General features: G+C 48.6%; 1 protein-coding gene across 2 annotated transcripts in view; it reads right to left on the bottom strand.

Moving 5' to 3' along the window:
- The window catches only part of LOC126427345 (zinc finger protein 492-like), a 94,058-nt gene that overhangs the window by 64,597 nt on the left and 10,230 nt on the right, over window positions 1–19,231 (bottom strand). For both annotated transcript variants that reach the window (XM_050089670.1, XM_050089671.1), the window contains exon 3: window positions 14,618–14,680. In XM_050089670.1, coding sequence (XP_049945627.1) covers window positions 14,618–14,680 — 63 coding nt within the window. The remainder of the gene's footprint in view (window positions 1–14,617; window positions 14,681–19,231) is intronic.

Below are 19,231 nucleotides of genomic sequence, written 5' to 3'. Positions count from 1 at the left end.
ATCGCGAAGTCATCGACAAAGAGAGAGCCTGAGACATTAGGTGGAATACAATCCATAATTGGATTGATCGCGATGGCAAAAAGGGCTACGCTCAAGACGGAGCCCTGAGGCATTCTGTTCTCCTGGAGGACAATACGGGACCCACACGTACCCTAAACTTTCGATCCGTTAAAAAGGAATCAATAAAAAGGGGCAGGCGACCGTGTAGGCCCCACCTGTGCATAGTGCAGAGGATACCTCCTCTCCAACAGGTACCATAAGCCTTCTCCAAGTCGAAGAACACGGCTACCGTTTGGCGCCTTCGCAAAAAGTTGTTCATGATGAATGTCGACAAGGTCACAAGGTGGTCAACAGCGGAGCGGCGGCGACGAAAGCCGCATGGGACATTAGTAAGTAGTCGTCGAGATTCAAGAATCCAGACTAATCGAGCATTAACCATGCGCTCCATCACCTTACAGACACAGCTTGTAATAGAAATGGGGCGGTAACGAGAAGGAAGGTGTCTATCCTTCCCGGGTTTGGGTATAGGAACAACGACGGCGTCACGCCAACACATGGGGACCCGACCTTTGGTCCAGACGCGATTGTAGGTACGAAGAAGGAAGCTTTTGCCCGCCGGAGAAAGGTGTGCCAGCATCTGAACGTGAATGGCATCTGGCCCCAGAGCACAGGATCGGGACAGTGCAAGTGCACGTTCGAGTTCCCGCATAGTAAAGGGGGCATTATAAGTTTCCAGATTCAGCGAGTGGAAGGAAGGTTGCCGAGCCTCTTCTGCCTCTTTCCTGGGAAGGAAGGCAGGGTGGTAATGGGCGAAGCTTGAAACCTCCGCGAAAAAGTGGCCAAAGGCGTTGGAGACAGCCACAGGATCAACAAGGACCTCATTACCTGAGGTCAGGCCAGGTACCGAGGAGTGGGCCTTAATGCCCGACAGCCGGCGCAGGCCACCTCAAACGACGGAAGAGGGAGTAAAACTGTTAAAGGAGCTGGTGAAAGAGGCCCAACAAGCTTTTTTGCTGTCTTTGATGACTCTAAGGCATTGCACTCGGAGTCGTTTGTATTCAATACAATTCGCCAACGTAGGATGGCGGCGAAAGGGGCGTAAAGCACGTCGTCGAACACGGATAACGTCCCTACAAGCCTCGGTCCACCAGGGGATGGAAACGCGACATGAAGAAGAGGTAGTACGAGGAATGGAACGTTCGGCAGCATTGATGATAACAGCCGTGACGTATTCGACCTTACTGTCACAACTGAGAAAATCGTGGTCCGGAAAGGTCGCCAGGGAGGAGTAAAGTCCCCAGTCAGCTTTCAGTATGTTCCAGCGCGAAGGACGTGGGGATGGGGTGTGGTGCAGGAGACGAACGACACAGGGGAAATGGTCGCTCGAATAGGTGTCAGAAAGGACATACCACTCGAACCGATGGGCAAGAGTGGTAGAACAGATCGAGAGGTCCAAGTGGGAATGGGTATGAGTAGAGTCCGAGAGGAAAGTCGGGGCGCCGGTATTGAGGCAGACAAGATTGAGATGGTTGAAGACATCCGCTAAGAGTGAGCCTCGTTGACAGGATGCAGGAGAGCCCCAAAGGGGATGATGGGCATTGAAGTCGCCAAACAATAAAAACGATGGGGGAAGCTGAACGATCAGGTGCATCATGTCAGCCCGACTAACAGCAGATGACGGTGAAGTGTACATGGTACAAACTGAAAAAGTATAAGCAGAAAGAGAAATATGGACAGCTATTGCTTGGAGTGGGGTGGTCAATGGGATGGGATGGTAATAGACATCGTCCCGAACGAGCAACATGACCCCACCACGAGCTGGGATACCGTCCACAGGGGCGAGGTCATACCGCTCCGAGGTATAGTGGGTAAAGGCAATACGGTCAGTCGGGCGCAACTTGGTTTCCTGGAGACCAAGGACAAGCGGACAGTGCAGGCGGAGGAGCAGTTGTAATTCCTCCCGATTAGATCAAATACCTCTTATGTTCCAATGTAACAAGGCCATCGCTAGTCAAAAAGTTGGGGAAACGAGACGGGGGAAGAGCTGGTCACCTCAATGGCCGCGGAGGGCCAGGTTGCGAGGGAACAATGCTACAACCGGCGGGAGGCGGATCCGGTTCCATCGAGTCGTCGCCAGCTGCGGCCGCTGTCCCTGGTTGTGTAGGCCAGCTGAGCGCCTGGCAGTAGAGCGTCCCGGCGAAACTGAGGACGGCCGGGAGCAGCGACTCACGGATGGAGCGTCAGATGAAACGCGCCGGGGGCAGAGGGGGATAGAGACTTCTTCTTGGAGGCCTTCTTGGAAGGTCGAGGAGGCACAGGGATGGTGGGCTGGACCCGAAGAAGGTCCTCACGCGCGGGGTCCGTTTTGGAACGCCGGACCTCGGAAGCTGGGGTCCGGAACGTTTCCCCGATGGATGCCTGAGAAGAGGATCGCTTCTCAGGTGGCAGGGGGAGAGGAGGAGGAGGAGGAAGGGTGGCCCCTGGGGCAGAGGGGGTGGGGGCCACGGGGGAGGAGGATTTGGAAGGGAGGGATTTGGGAGGCGGAGGCAGAGCCCCCTGATGGGCGGAGGAGGCGGAGGGGGGACAGGATAGGGGTGAGGATACCGCGGAAGGAGTGGACACAACTGAGGCAAACAAAGTGGTCAATGGCACGGGATGGAGGCGGTCATACTTCTTCCTGGCCACAGAATAAGAGAGCCGATCCAAAGTTTTGATTTCTTGTATCTTCTTCTCCTTCTGATATGCGGGGCAGGCTGAGGATCTAGGCGAGTGGACGCCAGGACAATTAATGCACCGAGGTGGTGGGGTGCATGTATGTTCCTCACGAAGAGGACGTCCACAATCGCCACAAAGGGGCTCAGCTTCACACCGTGACGACATGTGCCCAAAGCGCAAACACCTAAAACAGCGCATAGGAGGCGGGACGTAAGGTCGCACGTCGCACCGGTAGCATATCACCTTTACCTTCTCCGGGAGAACGTCCCCCTCGAAGGCGAGGATAAAGGCCCCGGTGTCGATGCGACGGTCTTTGGGGCCGCGCTGGACTCGCCGGACGAAATGCACGCCGTGGCGCTCCAGGTTGGTCCTGAGCTCCTCATCAGATTGTACCAGGAGGTCACGATGAAAAATAACCCCCTGCGTCCTATTTAGTGCCAGATGTGGGACAATGGATACTGGGATGTCCCCTAGGTGGTCGCACGCCTGGAGCGCCGCCGACTGTGTGGCGGAGGTGGTCTTGATAAGAACGGACCCTGAACGCATCTTGCTGAGAACCTCGATTTCCCCGAAGACGTCCTCAATGTGCTGAACAAAGAACATGGGCTTGGAGGTGGCGAACGTCCCCCCATCGGTTCGAGAACAGACCAAATAACGGGGGAAGCACTTCGCCCCAAGCCGGCGGGCCTGTCCCTCCTCCCATGGAGTGGCCAAGGGGGAAAGGGCAGGAGAACCAGAACTAGAAACGGTACCTTTTCTTTTGAAAGACTCGGCCGCAGAGCGACCTGATACGTGTTGACGTTTCATCTGCGAAACGTCCACCCCGATACCACCCACTCCGACCAGGGGCTCTCCCCACAGGCGCCACCCAGCTGCAGCAAGGGCCACCTGGCAGGATGACCATTGCCGGGAGTCCTGATGCCCCAAGGAGACGGGCATCTACTCCTTGGCCGGCGTGGGGAGGGTGCAGCTCAGGTATAGGCAGTACGATCCCTGTGTTGTCAAGGGGCTACAACCTAGAGGGTACATGACGACCCCACCACAACGAGCTGGGTACCGTGCTGGATTTCTGGTGCCATGGAAAGTCCATCATGATCGCTGGTGCAGATGGAGATGCACTATGGGCGTAACTTGAACAACCCATCAGGCGTTTAGGCCCAATTTGAGGAATAGTGGGTATGGTTACAATGCCGGTGCAATGCTGAGTGCCAAGGTCGTAGTGCACTTAGGACCAGTGGTACACCACGTAAGGTGTCCTTCCCCAAAAGGCTCGTACTTCTGTAGAATTTTGAAAAATGGAGGTCAAACCGCAAGGGGGACCATCACATAGAAGGCCGAAACGGTTGAAACTCCTTTTAGTCGCCTCTTACGACAGACAGGAATACCTCGGGCTTATTCTTACCCCGGACCCTCAGGGGGGAGGTTGTGTGTGTGTTAGCTATGACTGACTGACATAATCACAAGAGAAGGTATCTGTAAAGTTTACATGTGGTAATGGCAGGTACTTCACACCTATCTATTTGTACCATTGAGTTCTAATATATCTTACTGCTTGCATGTAATTTAAGGCATAAGGTAATGATTAACTGCATGGCACAAGTGCTGAGTCATTGAAAGGCACATCAACTTAGCTAGCTTTCCCACAGATACTACTTCAGAACTATGGTCATTTTACAGGCTGACTACATTGTGGCAACACTGTGAAAAAGCAGAGTAAACAGTTTCACATGACCGATAATTATGGGATCCATTTCCATTCTTGCAGATGAATTGATTTTTTTCAAGAGCCATCATAAAGGATCACAAAATAATTCAAGAAGAATTTTGCTCCAACTTGGTATGCCTGTAAATTTGCACGTATTTCCTGTGAGTTTTCTTACAAACTGGAATGATCTTTGACTTTTTCTATACATGTGACAAACCACTGTTACATAAATGAACAATTCGAATGGCAGAAAGGTGTCTGTTCAGCACTGTTTTTTGTGCAACTGAATCTGCTAACTACACTTTATGGTCATGTGACCTCTGATGTGTTCACCATCTACTTTTGGAGTGCATTCCATATGGAATTATATGGATTATAGCTCTGGACTTTACTGCTAAATGCTTCTGCCTTTTTCTAGTACTTGGTGGCTCAATGGGTAATTGTGACACTACAAATCCAAAGATCCTTGATCACTGAACGGCAGGTACTTTGTAACTAGTTGGGTAAATCAGTTCAGAGGTGGAAACAGAGTAACAGCAAATGGTAGTCAGCAGGACTGTGTGTAACAGAGAACTCGAGTGTTCAAAATCTCCACGCTGATGACAGGTTTACCTCTAGTTTAATTTTATGTTTGCCTTTCTGTCATGTATTCTCCTCATGACACAAGCAGATGACCGATCCTTGGCTCTGTCATATACTCCAGCGAACAACGTATTAGCCTTACAAAGGGGCTTTCCAAACTTATAAAGCTTGAGAATGCATTTCACATGGAATCTGCAGCTTTATTAGCTCCTTTCTGGCTGCCGTGCATGTATGTCTGCAAGAAAGTTTGCAAGCCACCAAATGGTGCATCGTTGATGTCATCTTGTACCACTACTACTACTACTACTACTACTACTACTACTAGGCTCTTCTATGGTGTTCTATATGTAGCATCCTTTACAGATGAACCACATGAACCACAGTTTTCCCAATATAAAAAAGTTGATGATTTCCCGTCCAACCACCATCCTTATGTGCTTGTTCCACTTCATATCACTTTGCAATCTTATGGTTCAAATGGCTTTGAGCACTATGGGACTTAAATTCTGAGGTCATCAGTCCCCTAGAACTTAGAACTACTTAAACCTGACTAATCTAAGGACATCACACACATCCACGCCCAATGCAGGATTCGAACCTGCGACCGTAGAGGTCGCGCGGTTCCAGACTGTAGTGCCTAGAACAGCACGGCCACTCCGGCCGGCCCCTGCAATGTTATGCCTAAACATTTTATTGACCAGACTGTCAATCTGTGGAGTACCAATGTTGTATTCTAACATTATGGGATTGTTTTTCCTACTCATCTGCATTCACTTGAATATTTCTACATCTGCCACTCATCACACCAAATAAAAAGTTTGTCCAAGTCATCTTGTATCCTCACAGTCACTCAATCATGACCATTCGCCACACACAATGCCGTTAGCAAACAGACACAGAATACTGCTCATCAGATCATTTCATACATAGATATGGCACTATTCTCTGTGGCACTATTCATGATGCTCATGTCTCTGAGAAACAGTCACTGTTGAGGTCAAAGTACTGGCCTCTGTTACTTCAGAAGTCTATGCGCCATTCACATCTCATGGAACCTATTCCATATGCTCATACCTCTATTTACAGTATGCAGTGATGCACTGTTCAAACGCTTCCCTGAAATCTAGGAATATGGAATCTAGCCTGTTGCCCGTCATCCATGGTTCACAGTATGTAATTTGACGGAAGACCAAGATGAATATTGCACAAAATCAATGCTGATTTGTGGATAAAAACTTTTCTGTCTCACGGAAATTAATTATATTTGAACTGAGGATATGTTCAGGAACTCTGGAGCAAGTAAGCGTTATGATATTGTTCTGTAATTTTACAGGTACGTTCTTTTACCATTCTTATATACAGAAGCCGCCTGAACTTTTTCCCAGCTGCCTGAGTCTTTGCACTAGGAGAGAGATTTGCAATAAATGCAAGCTAAGTATGAGGCCAATGCTGTAGAGTACTCACTGGACAAATGATTTGTGATTCTGTTTGGACATGGCAACTATTTTGTTTTCAACTCTTCCAGTTGCTTCGCTACTTCATGGATCCTATTACTATGTTCCCAAACAGGGGTCTGTGTGGGAGTGAAAGAACATGTTCGTATGATCCTCCTGCACAAACTTGATAACTAAATACACAGAGGGGTTAGTTATCATCATCTGCTTTCCTCCAAAGCCACACCAGACTGGTCACTGACTGCCTGGATAGAAGTCATTGACCTGAAATGTCTCATGTTCTCTGTAAAATCTGTTGTCCATGTATGATGGTGGTAGTTGTATGCTTCACACATAGATCTTTTTACAGACAGAAGAATTTCCATTAGCACTTGCCTGTCACCACTGTGCACACTGTACATACTTTTTTGAACTGAGTGTACAATAGTCTGCTTCCTCAGTCTTTTCTGATGGTGGTGGTTGTTGGGAAGTTTAAGGGGGACTAAACAGTTAAGGTCATCAGTCCCCCATTCCAGAAAAAGGCGAGACAGAAATGCACGAAGCAGGTAAAACTCCAAGGGGAAGGAGACTCCCCCCCAGGCCCTAAAAGAACACAAATGCGGTAACGAACACTACAGACACGAAGACACCAGACAAAAGGAAACAGAACAAAAGAAGATGACTGGAGACTGGTTGACTGACCATGACAACAAAAAAGGGAAAGAGTCAACCAACCGACTACACACTAAAATCTGCAACCAAATATGAGAGACTCGAGGACAAGAGACACACAAAGGGAAAGGTGCAGGACCACTCTAAATGTAACCATAAAAAGGACTAGCACAGATAAAACATAAAACACTGTCAGCCATGGAGGCATCGTCACGTAAAATCAAAGGCAAGGTGCCCGGGAGATTAAAAGACTGCCGAAGGGTGCGCAGTCGGGGACACTCCAATAAAACGTGGGCGACCGTCAGCCGGGACCCACACCGACACAGGGGGGGGATCCTCCTGACGCAAAAGATGGCCGTGCGTCAGGTATGTATGGCCGATGCGGAGCCGACACAGGATAACAGACTCCCTGCGAGAAGACCGCAGGGAGGAGCGCCACACATCGGTCGTCTCCTTGACAGCCCGCAGTTTATTCGGGGCTGTCATGCCACGCCACTCAACAGACCACACCCCAAGCACCTTACGGCACAAAACCAGCTGCAGGTCGCGAGCTGTGAGGCTGATCTCCAAAGCTGGGGCGTCGATCGCCCCTTTGGCCAGCCTGTCAACACGTTCGTTCCCCGGGATGCCAACATCACCTGGCGTCCAAACCAAGACCACCGAACGACCAGAGCGGGCAATGGCGGAAACAGACTCCTGAATAGAGGACACCAGAGGAGAAGAGGGATAGCAGCGGTCGATGGCCTGAAGGCTGCTCAGGGAGTCACTGCAGATAACGATGGACCTACCTGAGCAGAAACGCATATGCTCAAGAGCGCGCAATATGGCCACCAGCTCTGCAGTAAAAATACTGCAGCCAGCCGGCAAGGAGCGTTGCTCAACATGGGCAGCATGAGCAAAAGCGTAGGCAGTGCGACCATCAACCAGGGAACCATCAGTGTAGACAGGCTCACAGCCCGGAAATGAGGCGAGGAGCGCAAGAAAACGGCGACGGAGGGCCACAGGCGGAACCGAGTCCTTGGGTCCCTGCGCCAAGTCCAGACGGACGGACGGCCGGGGCAAACACCAGGGAGGCGTAGGTGCACGGACCCGGAAGGGAGGCAGAAGAGGGAATGACCCCAGTTCCAACAGCAGGGACCGGACGCGGACCGCTACGGAAAGCCCAGACCTAGGTCGCCGTTCGGGCAGATGGAGGACCATGGCAGGGAAAAGCAGGCGACGATTGGGATGGCCTGGCGAGCAATGCACGTGGACAGCATAGTCAGCGAGCAGACGATGGCGGCGAATCCGCAGCAGGGGAACCCCGGCCTCCACCAGTAGACTATCCACGGGGCTAGTGCGAAAAGCGCCAGTGGCAAGCCGAACCCCACAGTGGTGTATGGGGTCTAACAACTTCAACACTGAGGGTGACATAGACCCATAGGCCAGGCTCCCATAATCAAGCCGGGACTGCACAAGGGCTCTGTACAATCGCAGCAGCGTGCAGCGATCTGCACCCCAAGACGTGTGGCTAAGGCAGCGAAGGGTGTTGAGGTGCCGCCAGCATTTTTGCTTCAGCTGAGTAACATGAGGAACCCATGTGAGCTGGGCATCAAACACGAGTCCCAAGAAGCGGCAAGTGTCCACCACTTCAAGCAGGTGGCCGTCGAGGTAAATTTCAGGATGAGGGTGGACCGTCCGACGCCTGCAGAAGTGCATAACTCGAGTCTTGGCTGCAGAGAACTGAAAACCATGAGTCAGAGCCCATGATGCTGCCTTGCGAACGGCGACTTGCAGCCTGCGGTCGGCGACTCCCGTAGTCGTGGAGCTAAATGAGATGCAGAAGTTGTCGGCATACAAAGAAGGAGACACCGACGACCCCACTGCTGCAGCCAGACCATTAATGGCCACTAGAAATAAGGAGACACTCGACACTGAGCCCTTTGGGACCCCATTTTCTTGTATATAAGATGAACTAGAGGTGGCACCGACTTGCACCCGGAAAGAGCGGCGCAATAAAAAGCTTTGAAGAAAAGCTGGGAGCCGACCACGAAGACCCCACTCATGCAACGTGGCGAGGATGTTATGCCTCCATGTGGTGTCATACGCCTTCCGCAGATCGAAAAATACAGCAACGAGATGCTGACGTCGGGCAAAGGCCGTACGGACAGCAGATTCCAGCCGCACCAAATTGTCCACTGCAGACCGGCCCCGACGGAAGCCACCCTGGGATGGAGCGAGGAGACCGCGCGACTCAAGGACCCAACACAAACGCCGCCCCACCATACGTTCGAGCAATTTGCACAAGACATTGGTGAGGGTAATGGGACGATAGCTGTCCACCGCCAGTGGGTCCGCACCGGGCTTCAAGATGGGGACAATAACACCCTCTCGCCATTGCGACGGGAACACGCCTTCGCTCCAAATGCGATGAAATATCGCGAGAATGTGTCTCTGGCAGTCCCTGGAGAGATGCTTCAGCATCTGCGCGTGGATGCAGTCTGGGCCTGGTGCTGTATCAGGGCAATCGGCGAGGGCAGCGAGGAATTCCCTCTCGCTGAAAGGAGCATTGTATTTTTCAGAACGACGCATGTGGAATGAGAATGGCGTCCGCTCGGCTCGCTCCTTTAGAGAGCGAAAGGCGGGGGGATAAGATGCAGTCGCAGAGCTCTGAGCAAAGTTCGCGGCAAGCCGTTCAGCAATGGCGGCAGCGTCCGTGCAGACAGCGCCGTCCAAGGAGAGCCCAGGGACACCTATAGGGGTCTGGTATCCATAAATCCGCCGGATGCGGGACCACACGAGCGAGGGGGGAGACATGGGAGCCCAAGGATGAGACATACCTCTCCCAGCACTCCTGCTTACGCCGTGCAATAAGACGACGGGCCAAGGCACGGAGCCTCTTAAAGGCGATGAGGGTCTCGAGAGACGGGTGCCGCCTATGACACTGGAGAGCCCGCCGACGGTCGCGAATAGCCTCAGCAATCTCCGGCGACCACCAGGGTACAGCCTTCCTCCGAGGGAGGCCAGAAGATCGGGGGATGGCAGCCTCGGCCGCTGAAATGATGGACGTGGTTAAAACACGGACCACCTCGTCAATGTTACCCTGTGGGGGAGACTCAGTGGTTGCAGCGTAAGTAAAAGCCAGCCAGTCTGCCCTGTGGAGAGCCCAGCGGGGCAGGCGCCCAGAAGAATGACGCTGGGGCAGTGACAAATAGATGGGAAAATGGTCACCACCACACAGGTCAGGATGCACTCTCCAGTGGAGGGATGGGACAAGTCCAGGGCTGCAAATAGAGATCGATGGCCGAGAACGAGCCATGGGCCACACTGAAATGCGTGGGAGCACCGGTGTTCAAGAGGCTAAGGTCGAGCTGAGCCAACACATGCTCCACGGCCCGACCGTGGTCATCAGAGACAGTCCCACCCCATAGAGGGTTGTGGGCATTGAAATCGCCCAGAAGAAGCAATGGTGGCGGGAGTTGAGCCAGCAGCGCAGCCAAGACATGTCGGGGGAGCTCCCCATCCGGAGGAATGTAGACTGAGCAAACAGTAATAGCCGGCGAGAGCTCAACCCTGGCAGCAACTGCCTCTAAAGGCGTCTGAAGGGGTACTGGCGAGTTACAGACAGAGTGGTGAACAAAGAGGCAAACCCCACCTGACGCTCGTTGACAGGCAGCACGGTTCTTATAGTATCCCCGATAACCACGAAGGGCAGGGTTCCGCAGTGCAGGAAACCAAGTTTCCTGCAGAGCAATGCAGAGAATAGGGGAAACACTCAGAAGCATCCGGAGCTCAGGCAGGTGGCGGAAATAAGCGCCGCAGTTCCATTGGAGAATGGAAGCAGGAAGGGACTGGGAGGGCGTGAATGCGACTAAGAGGCAGACAGCGCTTCAGAGCCAACTGCCGCCACCGGGGGAGAGTCAGCTGAGTCCATAGGAGAGGCCCCCAAGGGTTCCGTGAGGGCGAGATCCGCGGCAGAGGCGAGGATCTCCACCTCATCCCCGGAGCCAGGACTATGTACAGCAGGTGGTGCTGAAACCGCCGGAATGTCTTTCTTCTTGGACACATGCCATTCCTTCTTCTCACGTCGGCCCTTAGGGTGAGAGGGCTGGGAGAGCTTCTCTGAAGGAGCGTCGGAGACTGACGACGACGCAGAAGCCCTACGACCAGCAGGTGGCGGAACCTTCAGCCACTGGCTGACATCTGGCTGGGTAGGAGAAGAAACGGAGGAAGGGAGAGCCCCAAGGGACCCCTTTCGCGAGAGAGGAACCGGCGGAGGCAACGCCGGTGGAGAAGGAGGGGGAGGGATCGAGCCTCCCGGTTGTGGAGCAGATGTCAGTCCCGAAGTAAGCGTGGGGGGAGCGACAGAAGAGGGTTTGCCCCCAACTGCTAAGGGGGCAACAGAGGAAGGCTTGCCCCCAGACACGAGGGGGGCAGACAGAGATACACGGCCCCGAGGGCCCACTGAAGGCGGCACAGATGAGGCGACAACCTTCGCTCGCGTGGGCGACGATAACGTGGCTGCAGCATAAGATGTTCGAATGGAAGCAGGATACAACCTTTCATATTTCAGTTTTGCCGCTCGATAAGTAAGCCGGTCCAGGGTCTTAAATTCCATGATCTTCCGCTCCTTATGAAGAACGGGGAAATCCGGCGAGCATGGAGAGTGGTGCTCCCCACAGTTGACACAGACAGGCGGAGGCGCACATGGAGAATCGGGATGAGAGGGGCATCCGCAATCTCGACATGTAGCGCTGGATGGGCAACGAGAGGACATATGCCCAAACTTCCAGCACTGGAAGCACCGCATCGGGGGAGGGACGTATGGCTTCACATCGCAACGGTAAACCATCACCTTGACCTTCTCGGGCAAGACATCACCCTCGAAGGCCAAGATAAAGGCACCGGTGGCCACCCTGTTAGTCTTGGGTCCTCTATGTACACGATGGACAAAACGTACACCACGTCGTTCCAAGTCGGCTCTCAGCTCGTCATCGGATTGTAACAAGAGGTCACGATGGTAAATAAGCCCCTGGACCATATTTAAGCTACTGTGGGGAGTGACGGTAACAGGGACGTCACCCAACTATTCACACAAGAGCAACGCGCGTGACTGGGCTGGGGAGGACGTCTTGAGGAGGATGGACCCATTCCTCATTTTAGACAACCCCGCCACTTCCCCAAACTTATCCTCCAGGTGTTCCACAAAAAACAGAGGCTTCGTCGTAAGAAAGGAGTCACCATCAGTCCTGCTGCAGACAAGGTATTGCGGTACGTAAGGCTCCCGCTTGGCACTAGATCGGCGTCCCTCCAATGGCGCAGCCAACGAGGGGAACGACTGAGGGTCATATTGTGCAGCATCGAAGTCTACTCTACCACGTGCGACCACCAGCTTGGTGTGATTTATTGCGCTTCATTGCGCCACATCCGCCCAGATGCCACTTACTCCGAACGAGGGCTCTCCCCAAGGGCGCCACCCAGCCAAAGCAACGGGTACCTGGCCGATATCCCATTGCCCAGAGTCCGCGTGCCCCAGACAAGATGGGCACATACTCCTTGGCATGCATGGGGAGGAAACAGCTCTGGCATCCGTAGTGCGATCCCTGCGTGGTCAGGGGGCTACCACCAAGAGGGTACATGACGACCCCACCACAACGGACTGGCTACCGTGCTGGATTTTAGGTGTTGAAGCCGGCCGAAGTGGCCGTGCAGTTAAAGGCGCTGCAGCCTGGAACCGCAAGACCGCTACGGTCGCAGGTTCGAATCCTGCCTCGGGCATGGATGTTTGTGATGTCCTTAGGTTAGTTAGGTTTAACTAGTTCTAAGTTCTAGGGGACTAATGACCTCAGCAGTTGAGTCCCATAGTGCTCAGAGCCATTTAGGTGTTGAAAGGGTCCACAGTTGTCGTAGGCGCTAAGAAGAAGAGTGCGCACAAGGCGAGAAGGAGACAACCCAGAAGATGTTGGGCATAGTCCCCCCCCACACGACAATAGGTAACATGCAAGATGGTGGAGCATGATGGACCAATAGAAAAACACCACGTAAGGTGTCCTTCCCCAAATGGCACGCACTAACAACGGAAATTTGGAAAAAAAAAAAAGGAGGTCAAACCCAAGAGGGGACCATCACAGAAGGCCGAAACGTTTGAGACTCCTTTTAGTCGCCTCTTACGACAGGCAGGAATACCGCGGGCCTATTCTTACCCCCAAACCCGCAGGGGGGGGGGGGGGGGGGGGAGGGTCTTTTCTGAATTCTGACATTAAACCACAGTGTGTCTTTTCTGTCTGTAGTCCAGTTACTCACCACATACTTATTCAGTGTGTGATTTACAGTAAATGACATTCTCATTGTTTAAATGGGATGCTAACAACTACTTACCGGCTCTTCCTAGCAAATCTATTCTCCTAGCATTCTTAAAGGATTCATTAACTTCATTTACCATCCAGAATGAGATTTTCACTCTGCAGCGGAGTGTGCGCTGATATGAAACTTCCTGGCAGATTAAAACTGTGTGCTGGACCGAGACTCTAACTCGGGACCTTTGCCTTTCGTGAGCAGGTGCTCTACCATCTGAGCTACCCAAGCACAACTCACACCCTGTCCTCACAGCTTTACTTCTGCCAGTACTTCGTCTCCTACCTTCCAAACTTTACAGAAGTGAACCTTGCAGAAGTAAACCTGTGAGGACGGGGCGTCAGTCGTGCTTGGGTAGCTCAGATGGTAGAGCACTAGCCCGTGAAAGGCCAAGGTCCTGAGTTCAAGTCTCAGTGCAGCACACAGTTTTAATCTGCCAGGAAGTTTAATTTACGATTGTTGCTGTGCTGGCATCATGATCACTATCCTCCTCTCTGTACTGATACCATTCGTAAGGGCAAGCCTGTTTGTAGTTACAGTGTCTAAAATATTTCAATTTTGCATGGGCTGTTAAACTAGCAGCTTACGACAGCTTTTAGAAAACTGTTCAAAAGTACTTCACAAGACTGCCTGTCCATACCAATTGCAATGTATGCACAGACATCTTAGTCTCTACTCAGTAGGTTAGGATCACCTACTTTTTCTGCACTACTTTGTGTAGATTTTTCTTGGATGATTCTGTAACTGTCACAGCAGTAACACGTGACGAATAAATACATCCAATGCAGGAGTTCACATACATGGAACCATTAAGGGAACTGCTCATTAAAACAGGAAATCTTAGCTTAAGTCTTGGTACCAATCATCATAACTTCATCAATGCAATCTCATTTAATTCTTATTTGTGCTTATAATGTAAAGAAGCAATTCTACAAACTCACAAGTTGAACTTCACCTGCTGAAAGATAATGTTTAAATCCAGATGGGTAAAGTGTAACAAAATATTCTATTTTACCTGTTTCCTCATTTCCAACCTGGGGCATACTGTAATACTGTAACTCTTGTCCTCTTTACCCTAAAGTAAAAAACGGACTGATAAACTGAATACACACAAGCAATTGATTACCACAGCTCAGCAATGATTAATTGCATGTAGTCATATAAATTCTAAAATTACCTCTTTATTCGCACCCTCCTCCAACTCTTCTTTTACATTCATGCTGCATGGGTAAACTTGGGCCTGTGGCAAAAATAACAAACTGTAATAAGTACATTTAAGCAGTCATAGTCCTCCCACATTATATAAAATGTATCACGCAGATAAACCCCAACTGTCATACTACTTTATAACTAAATAGAAGTTATGGTTAAGTGTTATCTTCTGAGTTCAAAATTCTGACTGATCAGTTCACTATGCTATACTTCAATGGGAGGAAGCAAAAAATTGTAAGGCTGATAAATGACAATGCCTTTGAAAATTCATTATGATCTCCAGCTTCAGCCTTCTCCCTATGCTATTGTTTTCAATCATATTTTCTAGTTTCATTATCTACATATGCATATAATGGTGCTGTAATCAAATAAAATAACGTGGCTACTACCTAAAACAATGATATCAATGTTGTTCAAAAATCGTTATTGTTCATATCAAATTACAATACAGCTTACACCAACAGTGTGGGGGTGCAGAAACTGGACTGTCAAGTGCCACACTCTCGAACTACTTTTATGATCAGAATCATAAAATGTCTAGAACAATTACATCAAATCATTTTGTTGCACTGAATGCTTATTTATGATAAAATTATTAAACACACACACACACCCTACCTTGGCACACTACGTAATACTATTTTAACTTCATGAATTCCTTTTGATGGGACAAGCACGTTTCTAACAGTACAAAAAGAGAGAGTAGGCTACAGGCTACACCAGTCCTACTCTGTGGATCCGAACTATGGGTTTTACTAGCTGATCTCAAAAGAAGACAAAGTTCTGGAAAGATTATTTATGGAGCAGCATCAGCATACCAAGACTGAAAAACCCATAATGTCAAAGGAAGTGCTGGAATGAGAACAAATGAAATAGTGATAGCATAGGAAGAAAATCATTAAACTGATATTGGGATCTGTTGAGAACATTAGATAATTAGCAGCCAAATAATAATTTGACTTTAAGAAAGAGCGTATCGACAAAACAATGAAGCAAAATGGTGTACGCAAAGAAGATGCCCTGAAGAAAGATGCTGGACAGAAAATAGAAAGAATACAGCAACATGTTATTAATTGATCTTTGTATTAATTAACTGTCTACAATAATACTAATACACAAGTACAAATAATGATGATGATTATGATTTTAATAATAATAATAAATGAAAAGCACCAGTTTGCTTAATATGACTATGATTTTATTATTATTACTATCTGAGCCATGGCGGGCTACCTCCTTGAATTCCCATCCTGCACTTAGTGATGTCACTTCTTTTGCTTCGAACTCGTGGCGCCATGGGGAACAGTAGAGCCACGCAGGATATGTAAACAGTATTTGCCATTCAGCCACAATTAACAGAATGGAGTGACTAGTAGCCCTTTAAAAGTTCTGTCAAGTCAATAGTTGCAGGCACAGGTGTTAACAAAAGACGGAACATTGGTGTGGTCTTGGCTATCTGTATTTGCTATTGGTTCTACTCTGTGGAAGTCACATTACACAACAATCTTTCTCATCTGAAAAACTGCCCGATTTGAGTTGTGTTGCATGACTTAATACCTCGTGGCATTGCCTTGGAAGGGGTTAGGGTAGTGTCTAGCAAGCAGACAAGCTTGTTATGCTATTCAGTTCCCCGCATTCAGCGGTGGATTCAATGATTTGGCAATCCTGAACACTGCTTTAAGTGTGACCATGTTTAGCCTTAGACGAAGTTTTTGATGAGAATCATCTGACGAGTCCATTGATCTGCCCAACTATCGTGGCCATGTGGTTGTATTAAGTGAGAATGACAGTGGAATTTAGATACTCCTTAGTCTGCTCCAGTTTTCTACTGTTGTGGCACACTTTGATTGTTTTGGACTTGGACTCAGGGCATGCTTATCATGCTGTGGCTGTTAATATTACCTCTGTACATCAGCCTCATGGAATTCACCGCTGTCAGCTACTGATAGGCTGACTTCACTCAAGTTACATAAATCACTATTTAAAATTTCTACTAAAATTTTGTACATTTTGATTTTTTGGGGGTTTGTTGGGTCGAGTGCATTTGTTGTACATACTGTCTAGCACTGTTATAATGGTCACATGCTGATCATCTCTATGTGAATCTCACGTCATATTCAGATGTCATCCAGACTTGTGAAAATATAGCCTGTTGCTAAGTAACAGGCACATTTGAGGCTCACAGGCTGGAACAAGCAAAAGTGTGTAAAAGTGTTACTGAGCTCTCATTGTTTTTTGTGTTTGTTCAGTGGCTATTTGTGAGCTGGAGAGTGAAAGAAATTTATTCCGTCTCAGGGCTAGTTACTGCTTACTACATTTAATTGTTCAACTGTTTGTTATTTGAAAGTTGTCATGGAGTGACCTTTCAGCACCTGTTATTTATTTACTGCTACAAGTTGGTTCTGACTACTAATTACTGGTTCTATTTAAAGGGCGTTCTTGAGCTGCTATGCATGCACATTCACATACTGAATCACTTACACATCTTCTACGGTATACCTTAATAGAATTTTCACTGTGTCTGAAGACAGTTATTCGATCTGTGCACGCTCATTCTCTTTTTAATTACTTAACTGCTCACTGGTGCCAGATTTAGAAACTTGCTCTGTCTGTCTGCCTGAAAGTAGCTCTAGAAATCAGTGCACCTGTTTACTTTATTAAATTATCTAGATGCACTTGGAGGTGTATTTTAAGAATTTCCTTTTTCTATTGGTCCCAAGGCAGCTATAAATTGTTCTGTTTTCCAGTATAGCTATTCAGTTTTAACCTTTGAGACGAGTTATGCTTCTGTGTTGTCTTAAAGAGCCATCTGTTTCCAGATAATTATTTGTCGATTTGTTGAAGCATTTTTTGAGTTGCGGTTTGTGAAGATGGAAATTTTGAATCTAAAATCTAAGAACTGGTGTCAACACAGCCTTTGTCTTTAACTATTGCCTTATTTAAATTGTCACTAAACTAAGGTTTGTAATGCCTTCAATCTGAAAAGTTCAGAGTGTTGTTTGTAATCCTGCAAATGTATCTGATTATAATTATTTTTCTTAAATAAATACATTTTAATAAACAATGGAGACTCATGTGAATCCCAATCCATCCAGTCCTTTCACTTAATTTCCCCTTTTCCTGTTGGATGTTGCAGATATACCTAAGTTGAAACAAGGCCATAGGAGTAGACACCATCCATTAAAACTACTGATAGCCTTGGGACAGCCAGCCTTGAAAAAACTCTGCCATCTGATCAGCAAAATGTGAGACAGGCAAAATACCCCCCAGACTTCAAGAAGAATATAATAATTGCAACCCCAAAGAAAGCAAATGTTGACAGGCGTGAAAATTACCAATCAGTTTAATAAGTCACAGCTGCAGTTGGGAAGGGAGTGAGACAAGGTTTTAGCCTATCACTGGTGTCGCTCAGTCTGTATATTGAGCAAGCAATAAAGGGGCTAAATGAAAAATTTTGAGTAGGAATTAAAATCCACGGAGAAGAAATAAAGGCTTTGAGGTTTGCCGATGACATTGTAATTCTGTCAGAGACAGCAAAGGGCCTGGAAGTTGAACAGAATGGACAGTGCATTCAAAGAGGGATATAAGATGAACATCAACAAAAGCAAAATGAGGATAATGGAATGTAGTCTAATTAAATTGGGTGATAATAACAGAATTGCATTATGAATAAGACAATTAAGGTAGTAGATAAGTTTTGCTATTTGGGGAGCAAAATAACTGATGACAGTCAAAGTAGAGAGAATATAAAATGTAGACTGGCAATGCCAAGGAAAGCATTTCTGAAGAAGTGAAATTTGTTCACATAGAGTATACATTTAAGTGTCAGGAAGTCTTCTCTGAAAGTATTTGCATTGAGTGTATCTATGTACGGAAGTGAAACATGGACGATAAGTAGTTTAGACGAGAAGAGAACAGAAGTTTTCAAAACGCGGTGGTACAGAAGAATGCTGAACATTACATGGGTAGATTGTGTAACTAATGAGAAGATACTGAATAGAATTGGGGAGAAGAGGAATTTGTGGAACAACTTAACAAGAAGAAGGGACTGGTTGGTAGGACACATTCTGAGCCATCAAGGGATCATCAATTTAGTATTGGAGGGAAGCATGGAGGGTGAAAATCATAGAGGGAGACCACGGCATGAATATACTAAACAGATTCAGGAGGATGTAGGTTGCAGTAGTTACTCGGGGATTAAGAAGCTTGCACAGGATAGAGCAGCATGGGGAGCTGCATCAATCCAGTCTCGTCACTGAAGAGCACAACAACAACAACAGAAGGGGTGGATGTGCTTTGCAACCAGTTTACAATACTCCTTTTGTGATGTAGTGCCTCGCACGAGCTCCACTGGACCCATGGGTGCCCACATGGTTGTTTCCCGGAGTATAATGAAGGCCCCAACAGTGCAAGAGTCTAGGGGCTGTTCCCCTTGTGGGTGACGGAAATGCACACTCCCAAAGGCATGATGAAGGTATCAGGATTCTTCAGACCACGCAGTGCTCTGCCATTGTGCCAACATCCGGCGCCAATAGTTACATGCCTATTTCAGTTGTTGTCGATGTCATGGCGTGGGTCA

The sequence above is a fragment of the Schistocerca serialis genome, chromosome 11 (assembly GCF_023864345.2).
Source record: "Schistocerca serialis cubense isolate TAMUIC-IGC-003099 chromosome 11, iqSchSeri2.2, whole genome shotgun sequence".
In the NCBI taxonomy this organism is placed as follows: domain Eukaryota; kingdom Metazoa; phylum Arthropoda; class Insecta; order Orthoptera; family Acrididae; genus Schistocerca; species Schistocerca serialis.
The sequence above is the reverse complement of the archived record's forward strand: the minus strand, read 5'-3'. Positions and strand labels throughout refer to the sequence as shown.